The sequence below is a fragment of the Chiloscyllium punctatum genome, chromosome 7 (genome assembly GCF_047496795.1).
Source record: "Chiloscyllium punctatum isolate Juve2018m chromosome 7, sChiPun1.3, whole genome shotgun sequence".
Taxonomy (NCBI): Eukaryota; Metazoa; Chordata; class Chondrichthyes; order Orectolobiformes; family Hemiscylliidae; genus Chiloscyllium; species Chiloscyllium punctatum.
In genome coordinates this window covers 73,077,191-73,104,682 of record NC_092745.1, presented here as the reverse complement: position 1 = coordinate 73,104,682, position 27,492 = coordinate 73,077,191, and the positions used below count along the sequence as shown (strand labels likewise).

At 38.5% G+C, this 27,492-nt stretch overlaps 2 protein-coding genes across 18 annotated transcripts in view; one reads left to right on the top strand and one right to left on the bottom strand.

Annotated features, from left to right (window-relative positions):
- The window catches only part of LOC140479803 (5'-AMP-activated protein kinase subunit beta-2-like), a 161,788-nt gene that overhangs the window by 37,956 nt on the left and 96,340 nt on the right, over positions 1-27,492 (top strand). For 2 of the 6 annotated variants that reach the window (XM_072574011.1, XM_072574012.1), the window contains exons 6-7: positions 1,231-1,364; positions 3,159-3,227. In XM_072574011.1, the coding sequence (XP_072430112.1) occupies positions 1,231-1,364; positions 3,159-3,227 (203 nt within the window). Of the gene's footprint in view, positions 1-1,230; positions 1,365-1,487; positions 1,633-3,158; positions 3,290-6,454; positions 9,439-27,492 lie in introns of those variants that run through there. The other 4 variants (XR_011961122.1, XM_072574014.1, XM_072574013.1 and 1 more) reach the window with 4 other exon arrangements.
- pde4dip (phosphodiesterase 4D interacting protein) overlaps positions 11,583-27,492 on the bottom strand; it is a 466,622-nt gene continuing 450,712 nt past the window's right edge. For 7 of the 12 annotated variants that reach the window (XM_072573987.1, XM_072573990.1, XM_072573980.1 and 4 more), the window contains 6 exons: positions 24,275-24,486; positions 22,530-22,673; positions 21,860-21,998; positions 19,666-19,712; positions 17,186-17,246; positions 11,583-13,694 (listed from right to left, as the gene is read on the bottom strand). In XM_072573987.1, coding sequence (XP_072430088.1) covers positions 13,555-13,694; positions 17,186-17,246; positions 19,666-19,712; positions 21,860-21,998; positions 22,530-22,673; positions 24,275-24,486 — 743 coding nt within the window. In that variant the 3' untranslated portion in view covers positions 11,583-13,554. The remainder of the gene's footprint in view (positions 13,695-17,185; positions 17,247-19,665; positions 19,713-21,859; positions 21,999-22,529; positions 22,674-24,274; positions 24,487-27,492) is intronic. The other 5 variants (XM_072573979.1, XM_072573981.1, XM_072573982.1 and 2 more) reach the window with 5 other exon arrangements.

Below are 27,492 nucleotides of genomic sequence, written 5' to 3'. Positions count from 1 at the left end.
ACTAATTAGTGATTACCACTGGGAATAGTGCCCAGTCCTCAACTGTAAGTAGAGTCTAAAATCCAGCTATCCGTACAGGTTGTCTGAAAACTCATCACTTGTTGGCATAAATTTTAATTGAATACATTATTTTAAAGTAAACATACCTGGAAAATTTGGTGAGGTACTGCATTGTCTCTAGAGTAGTTCTGGCTTAATGTACTGTCTGTTTAATGCTCCAAGTGAGTCTTGAACACACATGGCGTAGCTTAACCCGAATTACGAATGATCGGAACGTGTGACTGAAAATTCAGAAATATCCAAATTTCTGCACCACCTTGATCCTGAGGCTGCTAGATTTGTTATTGTACCTATATTTAGGATTTATATCAGTTATCTATATTAATGACTTGGATGAAGGGACAGACTGTATAATAGCCAAATTTACTTATGATTTAAATCAAAGTAGAAAATTCTGAAGATAATGCAAAGAATCTGCCATGGTATTTCGGTCAGTTGAGTGAGTGCCAACAGTTTGGCAAATGAAGTATAATGTGGGAAAATGTGAGGTTGTCCACTTTGGCAAGAAAAATGAAAAAGATTAAATAGAAGGAAGCTGCAGAATGCTAAGGTAAGAGGGGTCCTGGTATCTGTGGACATGAATCAAAAATAACAGGAGTAATTGGAATAGCAAATGGAATGTTGATTTTTAATTGCCAGGAGGATGAAACCTAAAAGTGGGGAACTGTTGCTAAATGACCAGGACATTGGTTGAACTATACTGAATACTGTGAACAGTTTTGGTAGAAGCAGAAAGGAGGTGTCCGCTTCTGGTGCAAGCGAGAGTTAGTTAGTGTTTTAAAAATGTGAGGGAGTCTCTGATTTAAGATGGATGAGCAGGAAATTCTTCTCTTGGAAGATCAGTAGTGTTGCAGTTCCTTTCCAAAGACAGCAGTTAGGATTGGTCATTGAATATATTCAAAGCTGAGTCAGACAGATTTTTCTTTGATTGATAAGGGAGTTGAGGGTTATGGAGAACCAGGAAGAAAGTGGAGTTAAGGTCACCTTCAGCATTGCATGACCTTGAATGACTGAACAGGCTCTATCCACTGAAAAGCCTGCTTCTATAACTTTGTGTTGAATTGGATGGGCTGTATATAATGATGCCACACTATGGTCTGAGAGGAAACAAACCATTTTTTTATTATTTGTGTACACTTTTATACTGATGTAATATTCCATTTATTTTAGATTTGTCAAGCTCCCCTCCAGGTCCATATCATCAGGATATATATGTGTTGAGACCTGAAGAACGTTTTAAGGCACCTCCCATTTTACCTCCCCATCTTCTCCAGGTCATTCTCAACAAGGACACACACATTTCAGTAAGTTAATTAAAATGATTAAGTTGCTGGTGTAACCACAAACAAATCTGTTATTTCATCTTCTCATTTGGTCCCTGCATTATTCCAACTGATTTCAATTTATATATAATTTTAAATCTTCAGAACCCTCTAATAGTACATACAAGACAGAGGCAGGAACGCAGTGTTTTTAAATGCATTTGTCAAGTGCTTATGTGGAAGAAAGGACACATTTTGTTTTTTCCAGAAATAAACTCCAACCTTAAATTCTAACAATGAATCATCAAAGGTATGTTATAATATTTAAAAAAACACACAGATTATCTATTCATTTATCTCATTGCTCTCTTTGGGACCTCTGTGCAGAAATTGGATTTATTTCACAAGATTATAAGAGTTGAAATATTTCAGAAGTACTTAATTAGTTATAAACTATTGTGACAGCCTGAAATTGTGAAAAGTACTATGTAATTCCCAGTTCTTTCTATTACTTATGTTGCTCCATTTTCCTACAACCTGTAATATTAATATTAAATTTCAGTTGTCTGCTCAACTGAATAACCAAACAACTTTTTCTTTACAAGCTGTTTCTTTTGTCCTTATTGCTGCTTCTGTTTTGGTGTCCTCTGGAACTTTAAGCTTATAACTAAATTTTGCAATGTTTGTAGCTATGAAACTACTGGAGTCCAAATACAGGTTGTTCTATTATAATGTGCATTTCATCAAAATAAATTTGCTGTAATGCAATTAATGAATTGGGAACGCTGTTTCTCAATAGTGACCTTCTAACATGTGTGTTGGCTGTAACGTGATTACAGTACCAACATTTTAAATGCTGTTTCTAAAGCGTGATTTTTCTCAAACACGGGATTGCACAAGAACGTGAACATCGCGTTATAGAAGAACTGACTGTACTGAGGTCCACAATTCTGCAATTTCAGTCAATTTGACTGCAACAGCCTAGTTACCACAACATTTCTCACCAGTATACACCATTTTTCATTTTCAAAAATAAATTCTATCTCACATTCTGTTCAGGTTTTCCATGATTTGTAGTTTTGCTAAATGTTCTCTGCAGGAAATTGTTAAAGATATTCTATAAATTTATAAGGTTTCTCACCATGAATCTTCTCCATTTTAAATAACTGTTGACTATTAAGATAATTTTAATTATTAGATAAGTATTTGTGTCATTTTAAATTATTTTATCTGTTTCAGTGTTACGGTCTCTGCTTAGACCTGTCACTCATAGAATTATCAGTTATTGAAGATAATGCTTTCATAGGAATCCAGAAATTTCTTTTTTATTCTCCCTGTTTTCCTCACATGAACATAATCTAGTCCAGGGGATTTGTCAGTGTTAAATCCTCTTGTATTTATGAAATACATTGCACTGATTTCAGATGATCCTGCAAGTCTAGATGCATTTAATTTGGAAGACAAAACTGTATTTTCCTCAAGTTCCAATTTAGTCCTTAACTACTGTTTCGCTGTTTTATTTATGAATCCTTCGCCCTTTAAAACCCAGTTCTTTTTCAATCCATTCTTGCACTTTTCTATTTTCTTCCACAGTTGTCTCACCTTTCCTGAAGTTTTTGTTTCCCTTCTGACTTCAACATCAGGATTTGATCTGGATTGCAGTTTGATACAAATAGTTCAGATTGGAATTATATTATTTGTTGATTTTTAAGCAGCCTTCAGAGATCTGTTGCAAACTTGTTTTACAGTTCAACTAATCATTAATCTTTATTCTATAATCTATGTAAGCCATTGGTAGACTGCAAGATTAATCAGGATTTTACCTTGTTCATCTAGTGTGATCCAGCTTTACTACCTGAACCGAACCATGTGATGTTGAATCATCTATATGCACTTTCCATAAAAGTAAGTTGGTTGTATATTTCAAATTCTATTGAGTCCTTAAAATATTCAAGCCTTGATAGCTACTCAGAATTACTAAAAACTCTTAAGCACAGTCTTCTTGAGTTTAGCTACATACTTAGGAGAATCCTATACTTATCGCCTACAACACCAAGGGAATAAGCAGTGTTTTAAAACTTTGTCTTACGCGTATGCCATTCATTGTGGAACCTTATGTCAGACATTTTAGGTCTTGCATGACTTTGTGGCTCCAGGATGTTCTTGGTAGTCGTATTTGATCAGGCAATATTTTCTGAACATAAATAAGAACAGAAATTCTGAGAAAACTCAGCAGGCAGGTCTGGCAGCATCTATAGACAGAAAACAAAATTAATATTTCAATTATAATTTCCAGCACATTTTTTATTTCAGATTTCCAGTATCTGCTGTGTTTTGCTTTTAGTTTAGTTAATGTTGCAAACAGTTGTTTTTGTTTGAGACTGATTTTGAACACTGCAGATTATATTGTGCTTTCCACATATGACAGACCATATATTTCAGGATTCTTCATCAGAGCCACTACTTTCAGAACAAGTGATGCATTACAGTTGATGGTGTGCAATCTGGTCTACACCGAGTTACAAAATAATAGTCTTTCAGGGGCACCCCTTGAGGACTGTCTTTTGATTTTCAGAGTTAATTTTAAGGTTTTAGGAGCTTTTTCTCTTCTTTCCCACTAACTCCGTTATTAGGTGATGCAGTCATGTGGTAATATTACCTTCCATATTTATAAAAAAAAACCTGGTTGGATTTCTGGTTGAGTGACCTTTCCTCAGAGCAGAACACTGGGAAGGGTCACTTGACCTGAAATGTTAACTCTGAATACTCTCCCCAGATGCTGCCAGATTGGCTGAGCTTTTCCAACAATTTCTATTTTTGCCTTCTATATTTATGTTGCTCTCCAGGGCATTGGATTTGCACAAAGGAAGATTTAGACGAGTTCATCAATATGCTAAATAAATAATATCAGCCCTATTAGATTTTAAAGCGACAACACAGAATAAAAACATTAATTTTCTAGATATCACAAATTAACAAGCATGAGTTATCAAATGGTGTTTTCAAAATAACTTTCAGATGCTCCTGTACAGAAAAAGTCATCCCCCAAACTGATGAGATCACACCTTTTCCATTGTATATTTACAAAGTGAGAATATTTTAAACAATCACCACTATCCTTTCTACTGAATTTCAGATCTCATCTCAGATTTAAATTTAGCAATTGACAATGTTCATTGCAATAGCATTCATTGCAATTTTCCCCATAGACTAGCTTTACTAATTTACTAATAAACCTATCACAGAAAACACAGGAGACAATCAGTCTACAATTGGAGGAGCAATTCTTCATCCTTTCCTTCTATTCTATTTATGAGGCAGAATTTTCTCTGGTCATCCCTGTGAATCTTATCAGATGATTTAGGCTTTTGGGGGCAGATTTTTCAGTGCCCTCATGTATGTGCTGCTGCTTGCAGAAATGCAGGAGTCTCAGAAATGTGCTTCAGGCGTTAGGAGGACTTCAATCAGCTCTTCTCAGATGATGCTAATAGCAGTGTTTTATTATCATTTTGAACTGGACAATTTATTAATTCATAATGTTTACAAAGAAACTTAGTGTTGTCAAAGGCATTCCTTGTGCAGTTGGATTTCTAAGTTGCCCCACCTCACTTGCTTTCTGAAGACACAGTTCTGACAGTCTTGACAAAAGATTTGCCTACAATATTCCACAAGAGTCAAATAAAATCTTAATACTATGGATGGTGTAAACCTGAAATAAAAAGTAAATTCTGGAGAAACTTAGCATATCTGGCATCATCTGTGGAGAGGAAAAATAGAGTTAAAATTTCAAGTCCAATATGACTTAAGACTTTAAGAATGGACTTGAATGCTGAATTTATTTCTCTCTCTACAGTTAAATAATTGACAGATGACTGGTTGTGCAATGTGCAAATTAGCACAGGTTAAATAAAACTGAGTCATAGAATTATACAGCATAGAAACACAACCTTCAGTCGAACTAGTCTGTGCTGATCATAATCCCAAACTAAACCCGTCCCACCTGCCTGCGCTTGGCCCATATCCCTCCAAACAATGTTTTTCCTTATACAAAATGAGCCATCTTTTTGGAGCTCGTGTTTGAAAGACAACTGGAGAAAATACTCTGTCATCCTGCTGAATTTTCTTCTGCTGCAGTCTGAATATCTCAAGGCATGAAGGGATAGGTCCTACTCTGCTAAGAATGCTAAATAGTTAGTGTCATAACTCACCCAGTAAGAGAGCTCTCTCTAGTGGCCAGATACCATAACAATCATGAATGCCATGACATCTTAGTGACATTAGTTCATCCCAACACTGGATTTATAGTCAGGAAGAATTTTCACGTAGTGCTCAGTTTATACAGATTTTTTGATACTAACAATACAGACAGTTGCCTATGAGATTTCAGTGGGCCAAGCGAAACTAATGAAATTTTAGATAAGATATATTATGCAATTGATTAAATACTTGGTTTGAGCAATTTGTAGCTGTTGAGAAAAAAAAGTCAAATAAAAGTGAAAATGCCAGCCAATAAGAATTTAGAAAGTAAGTACACTTGACACAGGAGCGTTCTTCTAGGCTTCATAAATTCAGCCTAGGCTGCTGCAGCGCTGCACTAGTCCATACTGGTCCGCAATAATATTTCAAGGCCCCCATGAAACTTGCTTCTTTATGCCAGAGGAAGCCAATCTGATATAAGTCACAAACTCTGGCCACTGCCTTGAGAATACTCATTCCAGTGGAGAGCTAAAAGCTGAAGGTTTATTGTCTATCCTGTCTTTGTTCTGGGCTTTGTGCTTTCTTTACCTAAACTGAGACATGCTATTTAACAAAAATAGTATTTTTTACATTAAAATGTGTGTGATATTGACTCTTTCTTTCTATACATGTCAATATCCTTGCCCTCCTGATTATCCTTCTATACCTTGAGCATTTAGTCTAATTTGATAATTGTTTTTCAGTCTGAGATTGAGGTGATAAAGGAATTGAACTTAATATAATTATATTTTCAAACTTCCAATAATAGCCGCTAGAGTATGTTTCCACAGATGCTGAAAACTCTTTGGTAACATTTTCAAATGCTCATTGCTTAATTTGTGGCCCAGGCCAACATATTGAACTTTCAGAAACAAACCTAGGTCTCATTCTGACAGAAGAACGACATACAAAATGAAAGTCAGGAAGAATTCTGGAATGGTAACCCCCACCCCCGCAAGGGAGCTGAGTGGCTTATTGCGATTTAGGTACAGTCAGTTAACTCAGTAGAGATTATACATTGTATATGAAATATTCCTAATCTCTGTGGCTTATTTGTGCAGCAAGTAGTTGATTTACAAAATTGAGCTACTGGGGTGGGGGGTGGGAGCCCATTAATCAGACCATCATCAACCATGATTTTCTCAAGCCAGGCTTGAGAGGCTGAATTGATCTGTTTCTATTCAGAAATCTTAACTGCACTTCAATGAGCTTATTTAATTGATTAATGCAACTTCTGAGCAGGTGCACTTGACAATTCATATTAAAGGAAGAATTGTTTTAAATTATGTCAAAATTGGATTCCTACCTCAATAATGAGAAAATTGTTTTTTACTGTAGTTTTAATTGCATTATTTTCCACCTAGTAGAAGTTCATTACTCCACAGTCCTATTGGTTGCTCAATGGTTTAGTACCACAACTGATCTTCATTTGAACAACCTGCTTAAACCTGTCAAGATGAATTTAAAGTCAATGCTGTACTTTAGTTTTTTTAACAAATACCTTGCTTTTCTATCCTAGGATGGTGTGATGGTTCTTAGTGCCACCCATCGATATAAGAAGAAATATGTTACTACTTTACTCTATAAGCCAATCTGATCTGCCATTTCTAGCCAGCATGCTCAAATGGTAAATTAATGTCTGTTAGTTGGCTATTCAGTGATGGAGCTTCATTAGGATTTTAGCAGTTTGTGTTGGTTGCCTTCTACATAATAGTTACAAGCACTTTACCAGATTGACGTGCAAGTGTGACACTGAATGCTATGGCCTCAACTAGGGCAATGCAGAATGTTTACTTCAGATTTGTACTTTGGGAAACTTGAAATGCATCTGAAATTGAGGAGCTATCTCAGCCATGATGAGCTGTTTTACAAGGAAAAACTTACAGTTGAAATTCAAATGATTTTGAAATATTTCAAAAATCTTAGTATTTTAATTTATATTACATTTGACTTCAGGGGAGTGAAACAACTTTTTTGTTTTAGTAAAATTAATTTTTTGATTGAAATCTTTGACTGTTTAGTATGTAGAAGTGTGCTATCTTTTAATACCAGAACCTTTATATGTAGCAGCACAGCTATTTAATTTAATGTAGATGCACTGGTGTGAATATTTTTGATGGAACTTATTATCTAGAATATTGGTTTGAAGTACACCAAATAATGATTTGCCCCCAGCTAGCAAATGTATTTAAGAAACTGTTTAAAGGATCGACAAAAATAAAACAAAAAATTGTAATTAGAGGTTAGAGTTTTAATATTAGAAACTGGCTAAAACTCCATTTGCACAGAGTTGATGCATTGAACAGAGGACTTTTGTTGTGATTTTAAATAATGATAAATAAGTTCAGAATCATGCTGACTGGTGAAACTGGCAGATAGGTGAAATCAAATGCAGAGAATTGTGAAATGATACACTTTGATAGCAGAAGGAGAAATGGTAATATAAACCAAATTGTACAGTTGGCTGCAGGGGAACACAGATATGGAACTGAACGAAGATCCTAGAGAGTAACAGGACAAGTTGAGAAGTTTTTGTTTGTTAAAGAAAAACATTTGGGAACCTTGGCTTTAGCAATAGTGACTTCAGAGTATGAAACGTCATATAGTATGCAAAGCCTTTGCAAGATGTACCAAGAATGAGGGACTTCAGTGAAGTGAACAGAATTTTAAAAATCTGGGGGTTATTCTCTTGAGGGCAGAGATAGTTAATATTGAGTGATCTTGATAATGTAAATAAAGAAAAAGTAGTTTCCAGTAGTCCAAGGATATGGATGTAGGTTGACTACAAAACTTGTTCTTCACAAATGTTGCTTCTCGTCGTTGTCATGATCCGGACTGCACTGCCTGAAAGGAAATTGATTCAATAGTATCTTCTAAAAGGAATTGGATAAATACTTGAAGGGAACATATTTACAGAGCGATAAGGAAAGAGCAGGAGGGTGCGATAATCATTCTTTTGAAGAGCCAGCACAGGTGCAATGATTGACTGGCTTCCTCCTGATGAAGGGTTTTTGCCCAAAACGTCGATTTTCCTGCTCCTTAGATGCTGCCTGACCTGCTGCGCTTTTCCAGCACCACTCTAATCTTGACTCTGATCTCCAGCATCTGCAGTCCTCACTTTCGCCTGGCATCCTTCAGCGATTCAATGAAAAGGCAGCTAGGAGAGCATTATAGCCATGGAATCATTTTTGCTAATGATTTCGGATCAAGTTGATCTAACTGATTGTTCTGCCAGTTGAATTACTGCCAAGTGACAAGTGACAAGTCAAAAGAGTCTTTATTTCATTTTAAGATGCAGGTGCTGTAGGGACATTTAATTTTTGGTTTCAGTTATTAGCACTGATAATCTAAAGCTGCAAGTTAAAAGTGCACAAGCATGAAGATTTGAAATAACTATCTTATTTGAATATCAAAGTCTAATAGCTAGGGTTGTTGCTCATCTGCAGAAACTGAATTGGGAAATAATTTATATTCCCAAGTATTTGAAGCAATCGCTGGCTAATTTGTCACTTGCTAGCAGAACCTGGAGTACAGTAACTATGCATTATAAGGTAAATTTGTTAGCAGCCTGGAAAAGTTTTCCTTTGAAACAATGGGAAACATGACATTTGAGTTGTACCAAATGATCCAGTGTTCTGAGGGCAGTACAAATTGTTTGAGGAATTTCAAAGCCTTATATTGTTGATTCTTTGCACTCCTTTGTGATTGAATAGCAAGTATGTTTCCTGTACAGATTTTTGTTGGAGCACACAGTGGTCTAGATTTGTGTGTGGAATAGCATGAATATTTGTCTTTACAGATACTGGAGTGCACTTCCTGTGTAAATTGATGTGTATACTATATAAGGTTGTAACAAAAATAAAATCAGCTTATTACATAATGGCTGGTGCTTTCTTAACCATAAGCCCCAATTTTGTTGTGTAATATATTCACAGTTCACATACACCTACAAAGATGATGCATTTTCTTATCACGGACAGTGAAGATAAGGTGAACTTGATATATGTTGGAAATTAAAGCCACTTGGATCAGTTGTTTTCTTGTTTAGCATTAGTGTTAGTTACCACACTTGTATTCAAGAATGCAATGCCTTTACTTTCTTTGTAAATTTTTGCAATGAAATATTATTTAAATGAATCTTTCAAAAGTCCAGGGAGAAATATAGAAATTTTTTTTAAAATTTGCATCAGTGTTTACTGTGGAGAAAGACATGGATGATATAGAATGTGGGGAAGTAGATGGTGACGTCTTTGAAAAATATCTATATTACAGAAAAGGTGGTGCTGGATGTCTTGAAATGCACAAAAGTGGATAAATCCCTGGACCTGATCAGATGTACCCTAGAACTCAATGGGAAGCTAGGGAAGTGATTGTTGGGTCTCTTGCTGAGATATTTGGGATCACTGAAAACCACAGGTGAGGTGCCGGAAGACTGGCGGTTGGCTAACGTGGTGCCACTATTTAAGAAAGGTGGTAAGGAAAAGCCAGGGAACTATAGACCAGTGAGACTAATGTCAGTGGTAGGTGAGCTTTAGGAGGGAATCCTGAGGGACAGGATTTACATATATTTGGAACGTTAAGGGATAGTCAACATGGCTTTGTGCATGGGAAATCATGTCTCTCAAACTTGATTGTTATTTCTTCAATAAAACTCAGAGGATTGATGAGGGCAGAGTGCTGGATGTGATCTATATGGACTTCAGTAAGGCATTTGAGAAGGTTCCTGAAGGGTGACTGATTAGCAAGGTTAGATCTCATGGAATATGGGGAGAACTAGCTATTTGGCTACAGAACTGGCTCAAAGGTAGTAAAGTGGTGGTGGGGGGTTGCTTTTCAGACTGGAGGCCTGTGACCAGTGGTCTACCACAAGGATCGGTGCTGGGTCCACTGCTTTCTGTCATTTATATAATTGATTTGGATGTGAACATAGAAGGTACAGTTAGTAAGTTTGCACGTGACCGTAAAATTGGAGGCATAGTAGATCGTGAAGAAGGTTACCTCAGAGTACAATGGGACCTTGATCAGATGGGCTAAGAGTGGCAGATGGAGTTTAATTTAGATAAATGTGAGGTGCTGTATTTTGGAAAAGCAAATCTTAGCAGGACTTATACACTTAATGGTAAGGTCCTAGGGAGTATTGCTGAACAAAGTGACCTTGGAGTGCAGGTTCATAGCTCCTTGAAAGTGGAGTCTACCGGTAGATAGGATAGTCAACATGGTGTTTGGTATACTTTCCTTTATTGGTTAGAGCATTGAGTATAGGAGTTGGGGGTCATGTTGCAGCTGTACAGGACATTGGTTAGGCCACTTTTGGAATATTGTGTGCAGTTCTGGTCTCCTTCCCATTGGAAGAATGTTGCAAAACGTGAAAGGATTCTGAAAAGATTTACAAGGATTTGAGCTATTGAGAGAGGCTAAAGAAGCTGGGGCTGTTTTCCCTGGAGCATCGGAGAGGTTTATAATGAAGGGCATGGATAGGATGGATAGACAAACTCTTTTCCCTGGGGTGGGGAGTCCAGAATTAAAAGGCATAGGTTTAGGGTGAGGGGGCAAAGATATAAAAGGGATCTAAGGGGCAACGTTTCTCAGAGGATGGTGTGTGTATGGAATGAGCTGCCAGAAGAAGTGGTGAAGGCTAGTACAATTGCAACATTTAAAAGACATCTGGATGGGTATATGAATAGGAAGGGCCAAGTACTGGTAAATGGGATTAGATTATGATAGAATATCTAGTCAGTAGGGACAAGATGGACGAAAGGATCTGTTTCCATGCTAATCATCTGTATGACTCTAAGTTGCAGACAGGATCATAGTGGTTACTTCAGATATTTGAACCAAGGTTCAAGTAGGAGATAGCTTTATATATGAAGCAGTTTTTCAAGGATCATTCTCCTTTCAGCACCACCTTTTTTTAATTGTGACTGTGGAAGAGCATCCTTAAATGGTCTTGGTTGCTGCAATTCTCATCTAAGAAGCTAAATGAGTATTAGTTTGAATACAACCAAATGACTCCTTACTCCTCTGTTTAAGTTCAACAGGCACTGAGCATTTAATGTCTATTATTTGGACCATGAGAAGAAAACAAACTTGTTTAATACATTAAACACACCTCTTTAGGTTTTCACAGAATGGCTTTCGCAAAACAATCCAGGAAACACACAACTTTAGTTATTTCCCAGAATTGTGTCATACATACACTGCTACAATCCATTATACAAATGAATGTATATACACTGGGAAAATATATACAACCTGAAAGACACACTACATAATGATCAGTATATACGCTTTATACAGTGGTGCCATAGGAGATGCCTGTAGCAAAATAGACTGTGTACAGGAACCCTGAATTATTAACAAACAGTGATCAATCATCATTTGTTTAGATCATGGAAAATATTTTGTTTTTCTTGAGTTTCCTGACAACCAACCCCAGTCTTTCTTGATCCCTGGCTTTGTTTAATGTAATTAAATATACAATGACCATGCAAAACAAATCACAAACACATGCTTTGGCACCCCAAACAAATTCTGAATACTGAAAGGTCATCTTTTCTCCATAAAACCAGATTAACAGTTTTAATAATTATGATCCATTGAAACATAATTTTCAATTATACAGCCACATGGGGAAAATTCTCAAGCTGCAAAACTTTTTCAGTAATTAGAACAATGGAACCTTATATTACATAATGACCCAAATTGTCCAATCTGGACCAAAATTCCTACTTTCTGACCCAGATTGGACAAACATTACCTACAGTACTTACCAGCCCAGGGCTTTTGGGTCTGGGTCAGACTTCCGATGCAAGAAAACCCCATTGTGTCTCAGAATTGGGAACATTTTCATTGGGCTCCAAGCACTAGGAAGTTGCCATTCGGAAGTGACAATAATCACTTAGTGTCTGGTATCCAACTGTTTAAAGAACAGAAGTTCTGGGTCTTGAATTATAAAGCCAACTAACCCAAAAATCCTTGTGTGTATATAGATGTATTGTGTATATTACACAGAAGGACCTTTCACACACATCTGTTTTCTATATATATTGAATTGCCTTAATTCTTACAAGCCCATTCTTTTGTTTGTGTACTAGATAGCCAAGCATACATACCTTATATGTTCACCATGCTGTATATACAGTGCAGGCAAAAACAATACTGGTGCTAAATTCTCTATTTCTAATAATCTACAATGTCATCCAGCCCTGTCTTAAATTTGTACCGTACTCTCAACCACTGTACAACATTATTAAATCAAAGCTGTAAAGTAAAATTTACAATGCAAGATATTGTTAAAGGTTTTAAATTTTGTTTTGTCTTATTCCAGTGCTTGATAAAGCTCACATTGCAGCAGTTGGCCTCAATGGCAAACTTATTGCACATAATTTTTGTTTAATGATTACTCAGTGAGCATTTTACTTAGCAGCAAATATTGGAAGGTATATTTCCAGTCACTCCCAAATTAGACTTTTCGGCTTTAAATTGCACAAACTCAAATCAGGATAATATTTACCAAAGCTACCATTAGGCTCAATGTTTCTTGATGTGCATTCTTTGTCTCCACAATAAAACATTTGTAGTAATATATATATTACTATGTAACTCTTGACCAGAATTTTCAGTAGGTTTTGAGACTTCCGAAATAGATTTCTTTTTAAATTTCTCAATTCCTTTAAGATTGCATTTTAAATTAGGCTGTAAGCTTCATAGCCTTTGTGGGGGCACAAGATACCAAGATCCTTTCACCAATAACTTTTCTGTTTAGGTAAAAATTTGAAATAGAAAGTTAAACTTTTTTTGTGTAGAATCAGAAGGAAGTCACTGTTAGGTTCGAACTATGTAGCTTAGTTCTTTCTGGAAACACAAAGGATGCAATTTACTTTTGTTTTCAAATGTTGTGGGACTAAATTATTTTTGTTGAATAAGATTCTAATATTGTGTTGTCTTTCGAACGAGAAAACAAACCAATAAAATGGTGGCTGCTTCAGTTTTCTACTTAAACTATCTTGGGGCCATATCTTCCATCCTTCCCAGACAGTGAACTTTGACCCAGACTTCTTGCTTCAGCTTCTGGATAAGTAGAATTCATGAAGTTCCAGCTTCTGGAACAGCTGTAACCAAGCTTTGAGATTTCTGCTGGGAAGGAAGACAGTGCTATCATCAACATGGATGGCCAGTTAAAACACAAATAGAATAATATCAAATAGATATGCCAAGCATGTAATTGACATACAAGTATTTCCAAAATGAAAATTTTTGTGGTGTTGGTACTGTGTGAGATTATATCAGACAGGTAGACAATCCTTTATCCAAAAGGCTCCAAAGTCCAAAGGTTTTTAAAGTTTTTTCCTATTAACAAGATTGTTTGGCGTGCAAACAGTTAACCCAAGTCAACACCCACTTGATGCATATGACTCAGATGCGATGTGGGGGGTGTGGCCCAGCACCAGCAGGCCTTGATTCTGTTTCAAGGCCCTGTTTTACTTAATGTGTGCGCTCCTCTGGTAAGATTTTTTAAAAATTTCACCATCAAACTGTCACTTATTTTGAAATTCGGAAAATTCTGGACTCCAAAAACCAGCTAGTTCCAAGCATTTTGGTTAAAGGATTGTACACCGGTACAAAACTTATGAATCTACTAGTCCAGTCATTTCATTAGAAAAACTGTGTAAATTCTAAGTTTGTAGAGTACAATTGAATGCAATAAAGGAAAATAGCCTATGATGTTTAGTTATTTTTGATGCTCATTAAAAACATAAATCATTTATATAAAAAGCATAACAGTTAGAGACACTGCCCTACTCAATTTCATATATCCTGAATTGCCAATCTATAATTATATTACAGTAAGGGGTTAATGCAGACTACTTAAAAAAAGTTTCCAGTTAAGAATTTAAATTGTTGCTGCAAAGATTGCTGTCACGATTACTAACCATTTCATGTTCAGCAAAAATACTTCCCTTATTTACTGTTATAGAATGGCTGTTGAATTGAAAGGGGTTATTTGACCCAATACATTCATGCTGGAACTCTCCAACAGCAACAGAGGCCCTGAAATTTATTAATTTATCTAATAACTATTCAAGTTCCTTTTGAAAGCCAAGGTTGAATTTTTTACACCATATTCTCAGGCTATATGTTAACAATTCACGTGGAAAAAGGTTTTTCCCTCCTATTGCTTCTTTTACCAACCACCTTAAATTGGTGTCCCCTGGTTCTTGAACCTGTCCACGGGGATGGTTTCTGTCATCTATGGTGTCTAGATTCTTCATGGTTTTAAACACTGTTATCAAGTTTCTTCTTATTCAACAGCCCCATCAGTAGTACCTGGTATGAGACACATTACTCCAAACTGATCCATTGTTTCTCATAGGTTTACCAACACATCCTTGTGATACAAGCCCCATGGGGGAATTCTTAACAATAATTTCTTCATTGAGGACTGTTTAGTTATGATCTCAGTAAATATAAGTAACTTCTTTTAAAAAACACAGATCGAGCAAGAATTATGGGTAACAAGCATTCCTTTCACTTCCCATACAACTGTGACACCAATTTCCAACTTTGCCTCCCGTATGCTTGATCTCCACTCACTTATGAATTTGGGTTTTTACTCATCTGAAATAGCAGCTTCATTCCTTTCAAGATCCATAAAGTCAGTTGACAACTAAACACCATACTCCTATACACTTGGGTTTACAAATATCTTGATGGCACAGGGCTACAGGTTCCCCAGAGACTAGCTGTCTTCTTTAATAAACCTTGTTAAACAGACTGGCAAATCTTGAAGCAAAGTAGCAGAACAGTCCATTTCACAATTCTGTTCTTACCCTGAAAAATCTTTAACTATCACACACTAGCCTCTCTGATCTTCCCTGCTGCAGTCTCTTTGTTATTTAATATGTGAATTTTGCATCCTATGTTTATCCTTCTCTCAAGACAAAGGTTGCTAGCACCAGTTCTTCTTTAAAAAACTTATAATTGATTAAAAACTCTTCAAAGTCCTTTTCAAATATGTTTAAAAAGTTACAATTTCTGTGCAATCGACAAGTTTTCCTTATTGTAACACTTCCAGGTTAAGGCTCATCACACTCCGTTTTGTACCCTATCCATACTTTCAAATTCAGGATGCCATATGCATCATTGCCTTCTCAACCTGCTCTACAATCTTTGTTAATTTGTTCAAATGTATCCCTCAATCTCTCTCTCCGCATTCTCGAATCTTACCCTTTAAAGCCTCTTCCTACCAAAATGACTTCTCAACCACATGTCTGACCATTCCACAGTTGCAAGTCAGGAGCGCCTGGTTGCTGTTACAACATTCGTGAAAACAGTAGTGAAACACTCTTCCCACTACTTGTCCCAATTCCTAATTTCATGAATCAGCAGCATCATGGTTAGGTAGGGTGTTGCATTTGATTGCTTTGTAAAATGGATATAGTGAGCATTAATATTTCTGTAGTCTCACCATTTTGTATATTCATTTCTTTGCTTGAAGCAAAGAATTTAGGCTTTGGTGACTTTTAACAACTACTTGATTTGAAGTGTAACCACTGGTAATGTTTAGCAGACTTCTAACGTGTCTGAATTTTTATGTACAGTTCACGTCTGGGTTAATGATACTGTGGTAAGATTGTAAAAGATATCATTTATTGTATCCGTTGCTCCCGATGCGGTCTCCTCTACATTGGGGAGACTGGGCGCCTCCTAGCACAGCGCTTTAGGGAACATCTCCGGGACACCCACACCAATCAACCACACCGCCCCATGGCCCAACATTTCAACTCCCCCTCGCACTCTGCCGAGGACATGGAGGTCCTGGGCCTCCTTCACCGCTGCTCCCTCACCACCAGACGCCTGGAGGAAGAACGCCTCATCTTCCGCCTCGGAACACTTCAACCCCTGGGCTTCAATGTGGACTTCAACAGTTTCCTCATTTCCCCTTCCCCCACCTCACCCTAGTTCTAAACTTCCAGCTCAGTAACTGTCCCCATAACTTGTCTGGACTTGTCCTACCTGCCTATCTTCTTTTCCACCTATCCACTCCACCCTCTGCTCCTTGACCTATCACCTTCATCCCCTCTCCCACTCACCCATTGTACTCTATGCTACTTTCTCCCCACCCCCACCCTCCTCTCGCTTATCTCTCCACACTTCAGGCTCACTGCCTTTATTCCTGATGAAGGGCTTTTGCCCGAAACGTCGATTTCGAAGCTACTTGGATGCTGCCTGAACTGCTGTGCTCTTCCAGCACCACTAATCCAGAATCTGGTTTCCAGCATCTGCAGTCATTGTTTTTACCTTGTAAAAGATTGGAATGATGACCAAGAGTAAGAGTAAAAGTTGCTATCAAAATGCAGCTTTGCCAACATCTGCATTATAATCATTCCAAAATATTTGACAGTTTCCTTTAAAATACTTGCAGATGTCAATGAGGTTTTACTTAATATTATCACTTTTTGTGAATGCTTGAGGACAGAATTGTTAGATGTAAATGAGATAATGACAGAAATTACAATGACAGACTCATGCAATGGTTTTACGTATAGCAGTGTTAACAATCAGTGAAGAGCCAGATCAATCTGGCTTTTTGTGACACATGCTGATACGGATACATCATTACCAACCTTTGTCGTCGTTCAGGGAGGGTTTTACACCAGCAATTGTGCAATCATTCACCTGAACAGACTCACAAAAAAACAAAGGGCACACAGGGAAGAAAATGTCAGAAAGGAGAAACAACAGGTTCTAGATAGGAAATCTGAAACTTCATTGCAATGAGATTTTACTGAAATTGTTTCTTCACATATATGCAATAATGGTTTATTGAACACCAGTTTTTTTTTGTAAAATGAATAGTATAGAATTAATTATCCCTTAATTGAGTCTTTTTGCCCTTTCTTTTCTATTAGGCCCCTTGGACAAAAATGAAATATAAACAGCATGTAGAGGTTTTTTGTTATCCAGATCAAAGTATCATCTGCTGCAAAATGTACAAATTGTATTTTCCTGAGATAAACTTGCACTCTAAATACTTTTGTAGTTGGCTCATATAAAAGAATAGGACTCAATTATTCTGGTTTGCTATCGAAGGCAAATTTTAGGTGTTTATTTTTGGAGAGAGAAAAAAACACAGAATGGACCACAAAGTAAGTCAAATATCTGCTCGCCTTTATTATTGCCTCTGAGTGGATAGTTAATGGGCTAGTTGGAAGTCTTCCATTTTTGCTTAATCAGAGAATAATGAGTCGTGAGCAAAGGGGAAAACAAATTAGCTTTACTTTATCCTGAATCTTCCTGACAAACTGAGCAGTTGTGAACATGATCTGTTTGGATATATGTTCCTACTTATAAAGTTGCTGATGGTCTTACCAGACTCTCTCATTAGGAAAAGGTGACTGGTGGTGATTTAACCTGAAGTCACCAACCTCAGCAAGGGACAGGTTGAGAAGGAGAGCCTTCATGGTAACTTCACCTGATGTACAAACTGAACCCATGCTGTTGCCATCACCAAATAGGCTATCAAGCCAACTGAGCTAACTAACCCTACCCTGCTTATAAGCCACCAAAAAACAAGCAAGCTAATCATAGCATTACTAGCAGGAAAAGATTAGATTACCGACTGTGTGGAAACAGGCCATTTGGCTGAACAAGTCCAGACTGACCCTCTGAAGAGTAACCCACCCAGACCCATTCCCCTAACCTATATTGACCCTGCACCTAACACTATGGGCAACTTAGTATGGCCAATTTATCTAACCTGCATATATTTGGACTGTGGGAGGAAACTGGAGTACCCAGAGGAAACTCACGCAGACACGGGGACAATGTGCAAATTCCACACAGACAGTCACCCGAGGCAGGAAACCTGGGTTCCTGGTGCTGTGAAGCAACAGTGATAACCACTGAGACACCAGGTGAAAACAGAACTCCAGTACACATTACACATCCCTGATGTTAGCGATGTTTGAACAGAGCTCTGATAAATTAGAGTTGATGTTTCCCTGCAGCTGTGATTGTGCATTCTGTTCTGTTATCATAATGTACTTGTGTTTGGCATTATCTGCTTTGATAGCATGCAAAGCAATACTTTTCACTATATCTTAACACATGTGACAATAACAAACTCACATGAAATCAAATTAGAAAACCATTTGATTGAACCCATTTAAAGCAGTAGGAGAGCCTCCACTGCACTGCACTGCACCCCCCACCCCACCACCACCACAACACACACACAGAGCATGGTCATGTTGCTGCCTAACGATGGTTCAACCAGATGTTGCATAACTGCAGAGAAGTGAATGCAGTAACTAAGGCAATGCCCCAGCAACTTTCTAGAGACTGAACCAAGTGGTAGTATTTGAATTGTGTAGTTCATGTACTGATATACAGTGACACTTGGGAGTGCCACTTGGAATAATTAGAATTCTTTTTAGGAAATTACAAACTGCTGAGTTTGTGATGAATCTTTGCCAATTCACAAAATAACCGACTGAAGATATATTCATAAGGCAGCGACGTGTGTTGCCAAGATCAATAAAAGTACATTGATTAGTGGAGTTCTTTTTCCCTAAAGTTAAATGGAGATTTCTGAGGATGTGTGCCATCAGCTTGTGTCAAATTTCAGCACAACAGCTGTTCCACTGACTGATTTGATCCAATTGAAGACCAAGATAGTGTGGTGAGTGGAGTGCCAGGCATCTTATTGAGAAGTTGAAACCTACGTTCATCAATGATCCAGTGCTGGCTGCACCAAATTTCACCAAACCTTTTTAGATGGTCAATTTATGCAAGTGACTTTGGGGTAGGTGCAGTTCTGTGACAAGATGATGAATCTAGCTGAGACACATAAGGAGTAGTGTTACTCCTTATGGCGAAGACCATGGGAAATGGGAATGGGTCTAAAAATGAGGAATGCCTCAAAAGGTATTGCATCTGTGGCTAAATTACCATAAAATCCTATGCAACTACATTTAATTGACAAATTATTTAAAAAGAGGGTGTTGTTCTAATTATTTACATTGACAATGTAAGAAGAAAGGTACATACTTTTAAGACCTTTTTAAAAGTTACACCAATTAACTCAAGTCAAGTGGAAGCTTACCTCCAAATTACTTCTTGCCTTCTTCAAAACATCATGTGTTCTTGTTACTGAAAGAAGAATTGCAGCTGTTAGCAGATTCTGATCACTAGAAAACAAACCCAACAACTGCTAATAGTAGTTAATTGGAGAAACAATTTCCCCTTGGTTTTCCCCCATGAATTTGCTCTTCTCAGTTGGTAATTCAGCAAGTTCTATACATAGCAGGAACCTTTCTCCCTCCAATATCTCATGTGAGTTACTGGTCGTCTTATGTTTTATCTAAATCACGGACGTTAATAGGCTACAAAACACATAGAAAATGAGGAATAAAAAAAGGAATGACTTGTTGTGGTCACATATCATGCACCATTCCAACAGGAGTTTCTGTTCAGTGATGGGAACAAGAATCATGAATGCTTTTGTTAACTCCATAGTCAAGGGTAAGGTGGGTTTGTTAGTAGTAAGAGGAGTGGAGAACTAAATTGGTCTATCTAACATGGGGCCTGGATTTTATTAGGTAACTCAGCACAGAGGCAGAGAAGCAGCCATTTCAATGGTTTATTAAATCCAGCAGCTTTGGTCTATGTAAATTGGACTCTGCTCTTCTCACCTGATAGACTCGTGAGTAAACCGGCAATAGTTTCTTTGAATGAATTTCCTGCCATGGGATTAAATCAGTATTACATTTTTGAACTCAAATGTATTGGGTCACTGAAATACACAGTTACTGAAGAATCAGAGGTCCTAGTTAGCACCACATTGAGTTTTTGGAGTGTTTTGGGAAGAGTTATGGTTTGGAAAACATGAAGACTATGAAATTTTAAATCCACAGCAGGAATGAGATTTTATTATACGAGTTCCACACCAGAAACCAGCCAGATAGACTTCGCAGCCCAGGTGGAAAGTTCCAGAAGAAAAACCATGCTCAAGGATAATGTCTGTCAATGTTAATTTAAAGATTGTACAGTACATTGTTCAGGCCGTCAGGTGTGGTCATTGGACAAGAATTGGTAGTGTTGCCAAGTAAGGAGAAAGCAATGTCAGGGTGACATTATGGAGATAGAAGTGTGTTTGTAGACTAGCTTGTTGGATATAGAGGGCACATTTCTGCACTTCCTGACCCAGAGACAGATCTACCTGATGGACTCGGCTCTATTCACCTCAGGCCTGGGAAATCCAATCAACAAGGGTTATAAACAGAAACACTGTAAAACTGCAAGCATGTAGCCTTCTTAAAAAGGGTTTACCCAACAATACTTCTTCATTGTGGATTGGTTACCTGCAAGACATTCCACATCTTAAAATTATACAGAGCTGAATAGAAGGCAGATTGGGTTCCTTCTTCAGACTTTAAATGTTTAACTTCCCATCTGATTCAAATCCAACCATTTTGGGAGATAAAAGTTACTGTTCTCAATTGTGCAGCCTTGGCACATTTCCTAAACAAAAGGTTCACAATCCTGTGCTTTGGAGGCAAGATAGGAAGGGCATTGGTATAGGCAGAATAATGGGGTTTGTGGAACCTGCTACATTCCAGCTGTGGTCCTTAAGTGCTAGTTAATGGCCTCATATCACTGCTGCTCCTGGCAGACCTATTGCCATATGGTGTACACAGCACCTGAGACACTTGATATATTGATCCATGGATCAATGACACTAGGTTCATGATTGAGAAAATGGACGTTAGAAATTGGAGTGGAGTGGGGCATTGTATTACTGGTATTTACCTCTCTACAATTACTACTGGTGCCCCTTCTCCTTGCCATGACCCCCCCCACCCCGCATTATCTACGTGTGAAAAAGAATGTCCTTCTGAAAGCAGCCAATGCTTCACCTGCGGAACGGTTGACCATGACCAGGCAATATCTCTGCCCTTGGGGTCATCCTTCTATGAAGAGGCCTGCCAGTGTTCTCACCACTGCTTGTGGTTTGGTGAGCCTCTCCATGAACACACAGCGCAGGTCTGTCTATTTCTCCAGCTGGCAGGTGGGTCCTCACTACCTAAACAAGATTATGCCCAAGGAATCAGATTCACAAAAAGATCCCCTTGGGCATTAACCTAAGGTTTGGGAGAGCTTATGGTCACTTTCCACTTGTGTAAAAATGGCATTTTGACATGTTAAAGGGAATAAGAGACTCCAATTTGTCAAATAAATTTGCTTTTCTGTTGTATATCCACATACAAAAGGCAATTTTAAGTATCGTTTTTACATACACTGATTGACAATGAACTGCTCCATTCCTTCCTTCACTTGATTTGTGGCCTTTAGCCGACTGATTGCATTCTGCAGCAGGCTTTCCTGTTCTGTTATCTTATTTCTCAGCCTGCATATCTCTTCCTTCATTGACTGCTCCTGTAAATAATCACAGCAACTGAACTTAAACCATGATGTTTACAATAATGCCATGAGATACCATATATTGCAATGCTAGTTTTACTTCTAACTGGATGCTACTGGTAGCAAGAAAGCTACTAGTCTTGCATTAAGATTGCTTTTGTCTTCATCTGGAGATGTTCCATTGCACTTTACAACCAATAAAACAATGATGCATGGAATATGGCAGACATTTGCACACAGCAAGTTCCCATACGTGCTAATCTTATAGTGACAAGATCATGGAAAATGGCATATCTAATCTGATTTAAAAGAAGGATGGAGTCCATCTTTAAAAATGTGCCTTCTAAGTGTTTGGGGAATAAACTAATCTTACAACACCATATTCTGTTGTGCATCATTTGTATCGGGTTATGCCAGAGTATAACATTTTAAGAAATAGGTGTAGGTGAATGATTACACAAGCCTGTTCTTCAATGGCTGATCTGATTGTAGCATTAACTCCACAGTCCTGACTGCCCATCATCAGTAGACACAAATGTTTTATACCTTTTGGTTGTTCTGCATAGCACCATCTGAATGTGGTAAAGCAGCTCTCCAGAACATCTTCAGTAAGGAGCAAGTTTCATCCAGGATCTGGCGCAAAGTGTTAGTATTGGAGAACAGTTGCTTTACAGTCTGATGATCCAAATCCTGCCCATCAGATAAGAAGGATAACCTTAATGAGTGCCAGTCCTTAGACCTATACATCTCTCCCAATGTACTCAGACTAAAACTACATTATGCACCCCTTCCTCATAAAATGTTATGAAACATTAATATTTCAATAGATAAATGTACCAGTTGATAAACTAAGTTATATGAAGGCACAAGTTTGATATTCCTACTTTTGACTCCAGGAGCAAAAAGCACAATATTGTATAAAATATCAGATCAACTTGATCTTTACCTATTCTTATAACAACAATTTCATTCTCAACAATATATATATATAAATATCCAGTATCTATTTGAAAGGATGAACTGACACAATGTATTAATTGGAATGAGGTCAGCCAGGAAGACCTGACAGAATATGTGTTCCCTGATTGGGGCTGTTAATCTGGTCTGATCAGAGAGTCCTGGCTGACATGAATGAACAGAATCCCTGACACTGTTTATATAGGAGCCAATTCTAAGGTAGCTTGGTCAGTGTTATGTACAATGCACATGTAAATAAAGATTTACTTGGTGACTGAATACTGGCCTTGGGTGGCGTTATTTCACACAGCAACAGCTGTTTTATCTGAACCAAACCCTTCGGTCCAATTTGTTCATGCCAATCAGATATTCCAACCCAATCTAGTCCCACCTGCCAGCACCTGGCCCACATCCCCCCCAAACCCTCCCATCCAGATGCCTTTTAAATGTTGCAATTGTACCAGCCTCCACCACTTCCTCTGGTAGCTCATTCCATAGACATATCACCTTCTGAGTGAAAAAGTTGCCCCTTAGGTCTCTTTTACATCTTTCCCCTCTCAACCTAAATCTATGCCCTCTAGTTCTGGACACCCCTACCCCAGAGAAAAGATTTTGTCTATTTATCCTATCCATGTCCCTCAGAATTTTATAAACCTATATAAGGTCACTCCTCAGCCTCAGACGCTCCAGGGAAAACAGCCCCAGCCTATTCAACCTCTTCTTATAGCTCAAATCCTCCACCCCTGGCAACATCCATGTAAATCTTTTCTGAACCCTTTAAAGTTTCACAACATCTTTCCAATAGGAAGGAGATCAGAATTGTACACAATATTCCAACAGTGGCCTAACCAATGTCCTGTACAGCAGCAACAACTCCTCCCAACTCCTGTACTCAATGCTCTGACCAATAAAGGAAAGCATACCAAATGCCTTCTTCACCATCCTACCTACCTACAACTCCACTTTCAAGGAGCTATGAACCTCCACTTCACTCTTTGTTCAGCAATACTCCCTAGGACTTAATAGTAAGTGTGCCAGTCCTGCTAAGATTTGCTTTTCCAAAATGCAGCATCTCACATTTATCTAAATTAAACTCCATCTGCCACTTCTTAGCCCACTGGCCCATCTGATCAAGATCCTGTTGTAATCTAAGGTAACCTTCTTCGCTGTCCACTACACCTCCAATTTCTGGGTGGGATGTTGTTGAGAGGGTCGATGTCGACTCGATGGGTCAAATGACTTGCTTCCACACTGTAGGGATTCTATGATAGCTTTAATTATCCAATGCATTTAGCAATAATGTGATAAGCAAGTTCATTTCTTCCTGTTCTTACCTTAGATCCATTAATTTCTAGAAAAGCAGCATTAACACAGGATTGGACAATAGACTCCATTCTCTGAACCAATATTCTGCCCTCCATGATCTGCTGTTGAAGTGCATTGTAGTCATCAATATGCCCAATCACATGACAGCCATTCTTCTTGGCAAACTCATCATCTATTCCAGAGCATGAGGCCTGGCTCATGGAATCGCTGAAATAACCATCTAAAAATAGGGATAAAGAAGGTACATGGACCTCAACGCATGTCCTTAAACATTAAAGAATTGAAACTCTTTGCACTATCGCACAATTAACTTAAAATAGCACTCAGAAATTTCATCCTAACAGAAACCAGTTAATTAAAAGCAGTGCACTGATGAATGTCTACATAGGGCTGTTAATGTTTCTCTTTTCCCAAGAGAAAGGCTGGGATCTGTCACTCACCTTTGAACAGCATATCTCTAAGTCAGGGACTGGGACTTGCCCCTCCCACCCTGATCCTTGCAACCTTCTAGCTGGGCTATTCATGGTCTGGGGCCAGATCTCTGGTCTCTGCTGAGGAGCAACTGAATGGCAAAAATACACCAATCAGTGGACTATGACATTTGCTATGGGATAGGAATGGGGGAAGTCATCCTGCTGACTACAAGAAAATAAAAATCTTCATAAAAATGTTGAGTCCGCTTCAAGATGTGGATACAGCTAAACATTTCATGGCCCCTTCACCAACTTTAGGAAGTTGGATCCTTCAACCTAACAGGTTGTAACTTGTGGGCAGTGGTTCCAATCAGCAACTTGCATGAAAAAATCTGAAGGATGCATTTTCTGATTTCAATGTATATGAAATTGATCCATCTGTGAATGAGGATACTGGCTGTAAGGAAACAGGAAATGCTGGAGGGAACGTGTATCAGAGGAATTTCCCAGCTCAGTATTTCACAAATGCATAAACAGGCATGACATCCAATCCAAGCTGTCCACCATGAATGTAGGGACACAGCCAAGGACAGATGGAGCACACTGCTATCTGTATAAAACAGCACAGATTTTCAAACAAACTATATCAGAGATCTTAAAAAATATCCATACTACAAAGGTGGTGGTGCTGGACATCGTAAAATGCATAAAATCTCCAGGATCTACCTCTGATCGAGGTAGAAATCTGTGGGAAGCTAGGGAAGTGATTGCTGGGCCCCTTGCTGAGATATTTGGATCATCGATAGCCACAGGTGAGGTGCCATAAGACTAGAGGTTGGCAAACATGGTGCCACTATTTAAGAAAGGTGGTAAGGACAAGCCAGGGAACTATAGACTGGTAAGCCTGACATCGGTGGTGGGCAAGTTGTTGGAGGGAACCCTGAGGGACAGGACTAACATTTATTTGGAAAGGCAAGGACTGATTCGGGATATTGTCTCATGAACTGGATTGAGTTTTTTGAAGAAGTAACAAAGAGGATTAATGAAGGCAGAGTGGTAGACGTGATCTATATAGAATTCAATAATGCTTTCAATAAGGTTCCTCATGGTAGACTGGTTTGCAAGGTTAGATCTCATGGAATAGAGGGAGGTGTATAGAGATGGACAGAAAACTAGTTGGCAGAGAGGAAACAAAATGGCAGGCAGTAACTAGTGGGGTGCCACAGGGACCAGTGCTGGGACCGCAACTATTCACAATATATATTAATGATTTGGATGAGGGAACAAAATATAACATCTCAAAGTTTGCAGGTAATACCAAGTTGGATGGGAGGGTGAACTGTTATGAGGATGCTGAGATGCTTCAGCATGATCTGGACAGGTTGGATCAGTGAGCAAATCAATGGCAGATGCAGTATAATTTGGATAAGTGCAAGGTTATTCACCTTGGAAGCAAAAACAAGAAGGCAGATTATGACCTGAATGGCTGTAAATTGGGAGAAGGGAGTGTGCAGCAGGATCTGTGTGTCCCTGTGCACCAGTTGCTGAAGGTAGGTATTCAGGAGTACCAGGTAGTAAAGAAGGCAAATGGTACATTGGCCTTCATTGCGAGAGGTTGCGAGTACAGGAACGGGGATGTGTTGTTGCAGTTATACAGGTCTTTGGTGAGGCAACTAGAATATTGTGCGCAGTTTTTGTCTCCTTTCCTGAGGAAGGATGTTCTTACTTTCGAGGGAGTGCAGTCGAGGTTGACCAGACTGATTTGGATATGGCAGGATTGATGTATGTGGAGAGATTGACTTAGTTAGGATTGTTTTCACTGGAGTTTAGACAAGTGAGGGGGGAATCTCAGAGACTTATAAAATTCTAACAGGACTAGACAGGGTAGATGCAAGGAAAATGTAACCATTGGTGGGTGCGTCCAGAACTAGGGGTCACAGTCTGAGGATTCGGGGTGGACCATTTAGGCCAGAGATGAGAAGACATTTCTTCGCCCAAAAAGTGGTGGGTCTGTGGAATTCATTGCCACAGGAAGTAGTTGATGCCAAAACATTGAATGTATTCAAGGGTTTGCTAGACATAGTGTTTGGGGCAAAAAAGATCAAAGGTTATGGGGAGAAAGCAGAGTTAGGCTATTGAGTTAGATGATCAGACATGGTGGTGATGAATAGCCGAGCAGGCTCGAAGGGTCGAATGGCCTCCTCCTGCTCCTATCTTCTATGTTTCTACGTTACCTACTTATTCGGATACAGAACTAGCTCAAAAGGTAGAAGACAGAGGGTAGTGGTGGAGGGTTGCTTTTCAGTCTAGAGGCCTTGTGTCCAGTGGTGTGCCACAAGGTGTGATGCTGGGTCCACTGCTTTTTATCATTTATATAAAGGATTTAGATGTGAATATAGGAGGTATGGTTAGTAAGTTTGCAGATGACACCAAAGTTGGAGATGTAATGGCCAGCAAAAGAAATTATCTCAGAGACAATAGGATCTTGATCATATGAGCAAATGGGCTAAGGAGTGACAGATAGAGTTTAATATAGATAAATGTGAGATGCAGCATTTTGGAGAGGCAAATCAGGGCAGAACTTATACACTTTATGATAAGATCCTGGGGAGAGTTGCTGAAAAAAAGAGACCTTGGAGTGCAAATTCCTTGAAAGAGGAGTCACAGGTAGATAGGACAGTGAAGACAACATTTGGTATGCTTGGCTTTATTGGTCAGTGCATTGAGTATAGGAGGTGGGAGGTCATGTTATGACTGTCCAGGACATTGGTTAGGCCACTTTTGGCATACTGCATGTGATTCTGGTCTTTTCA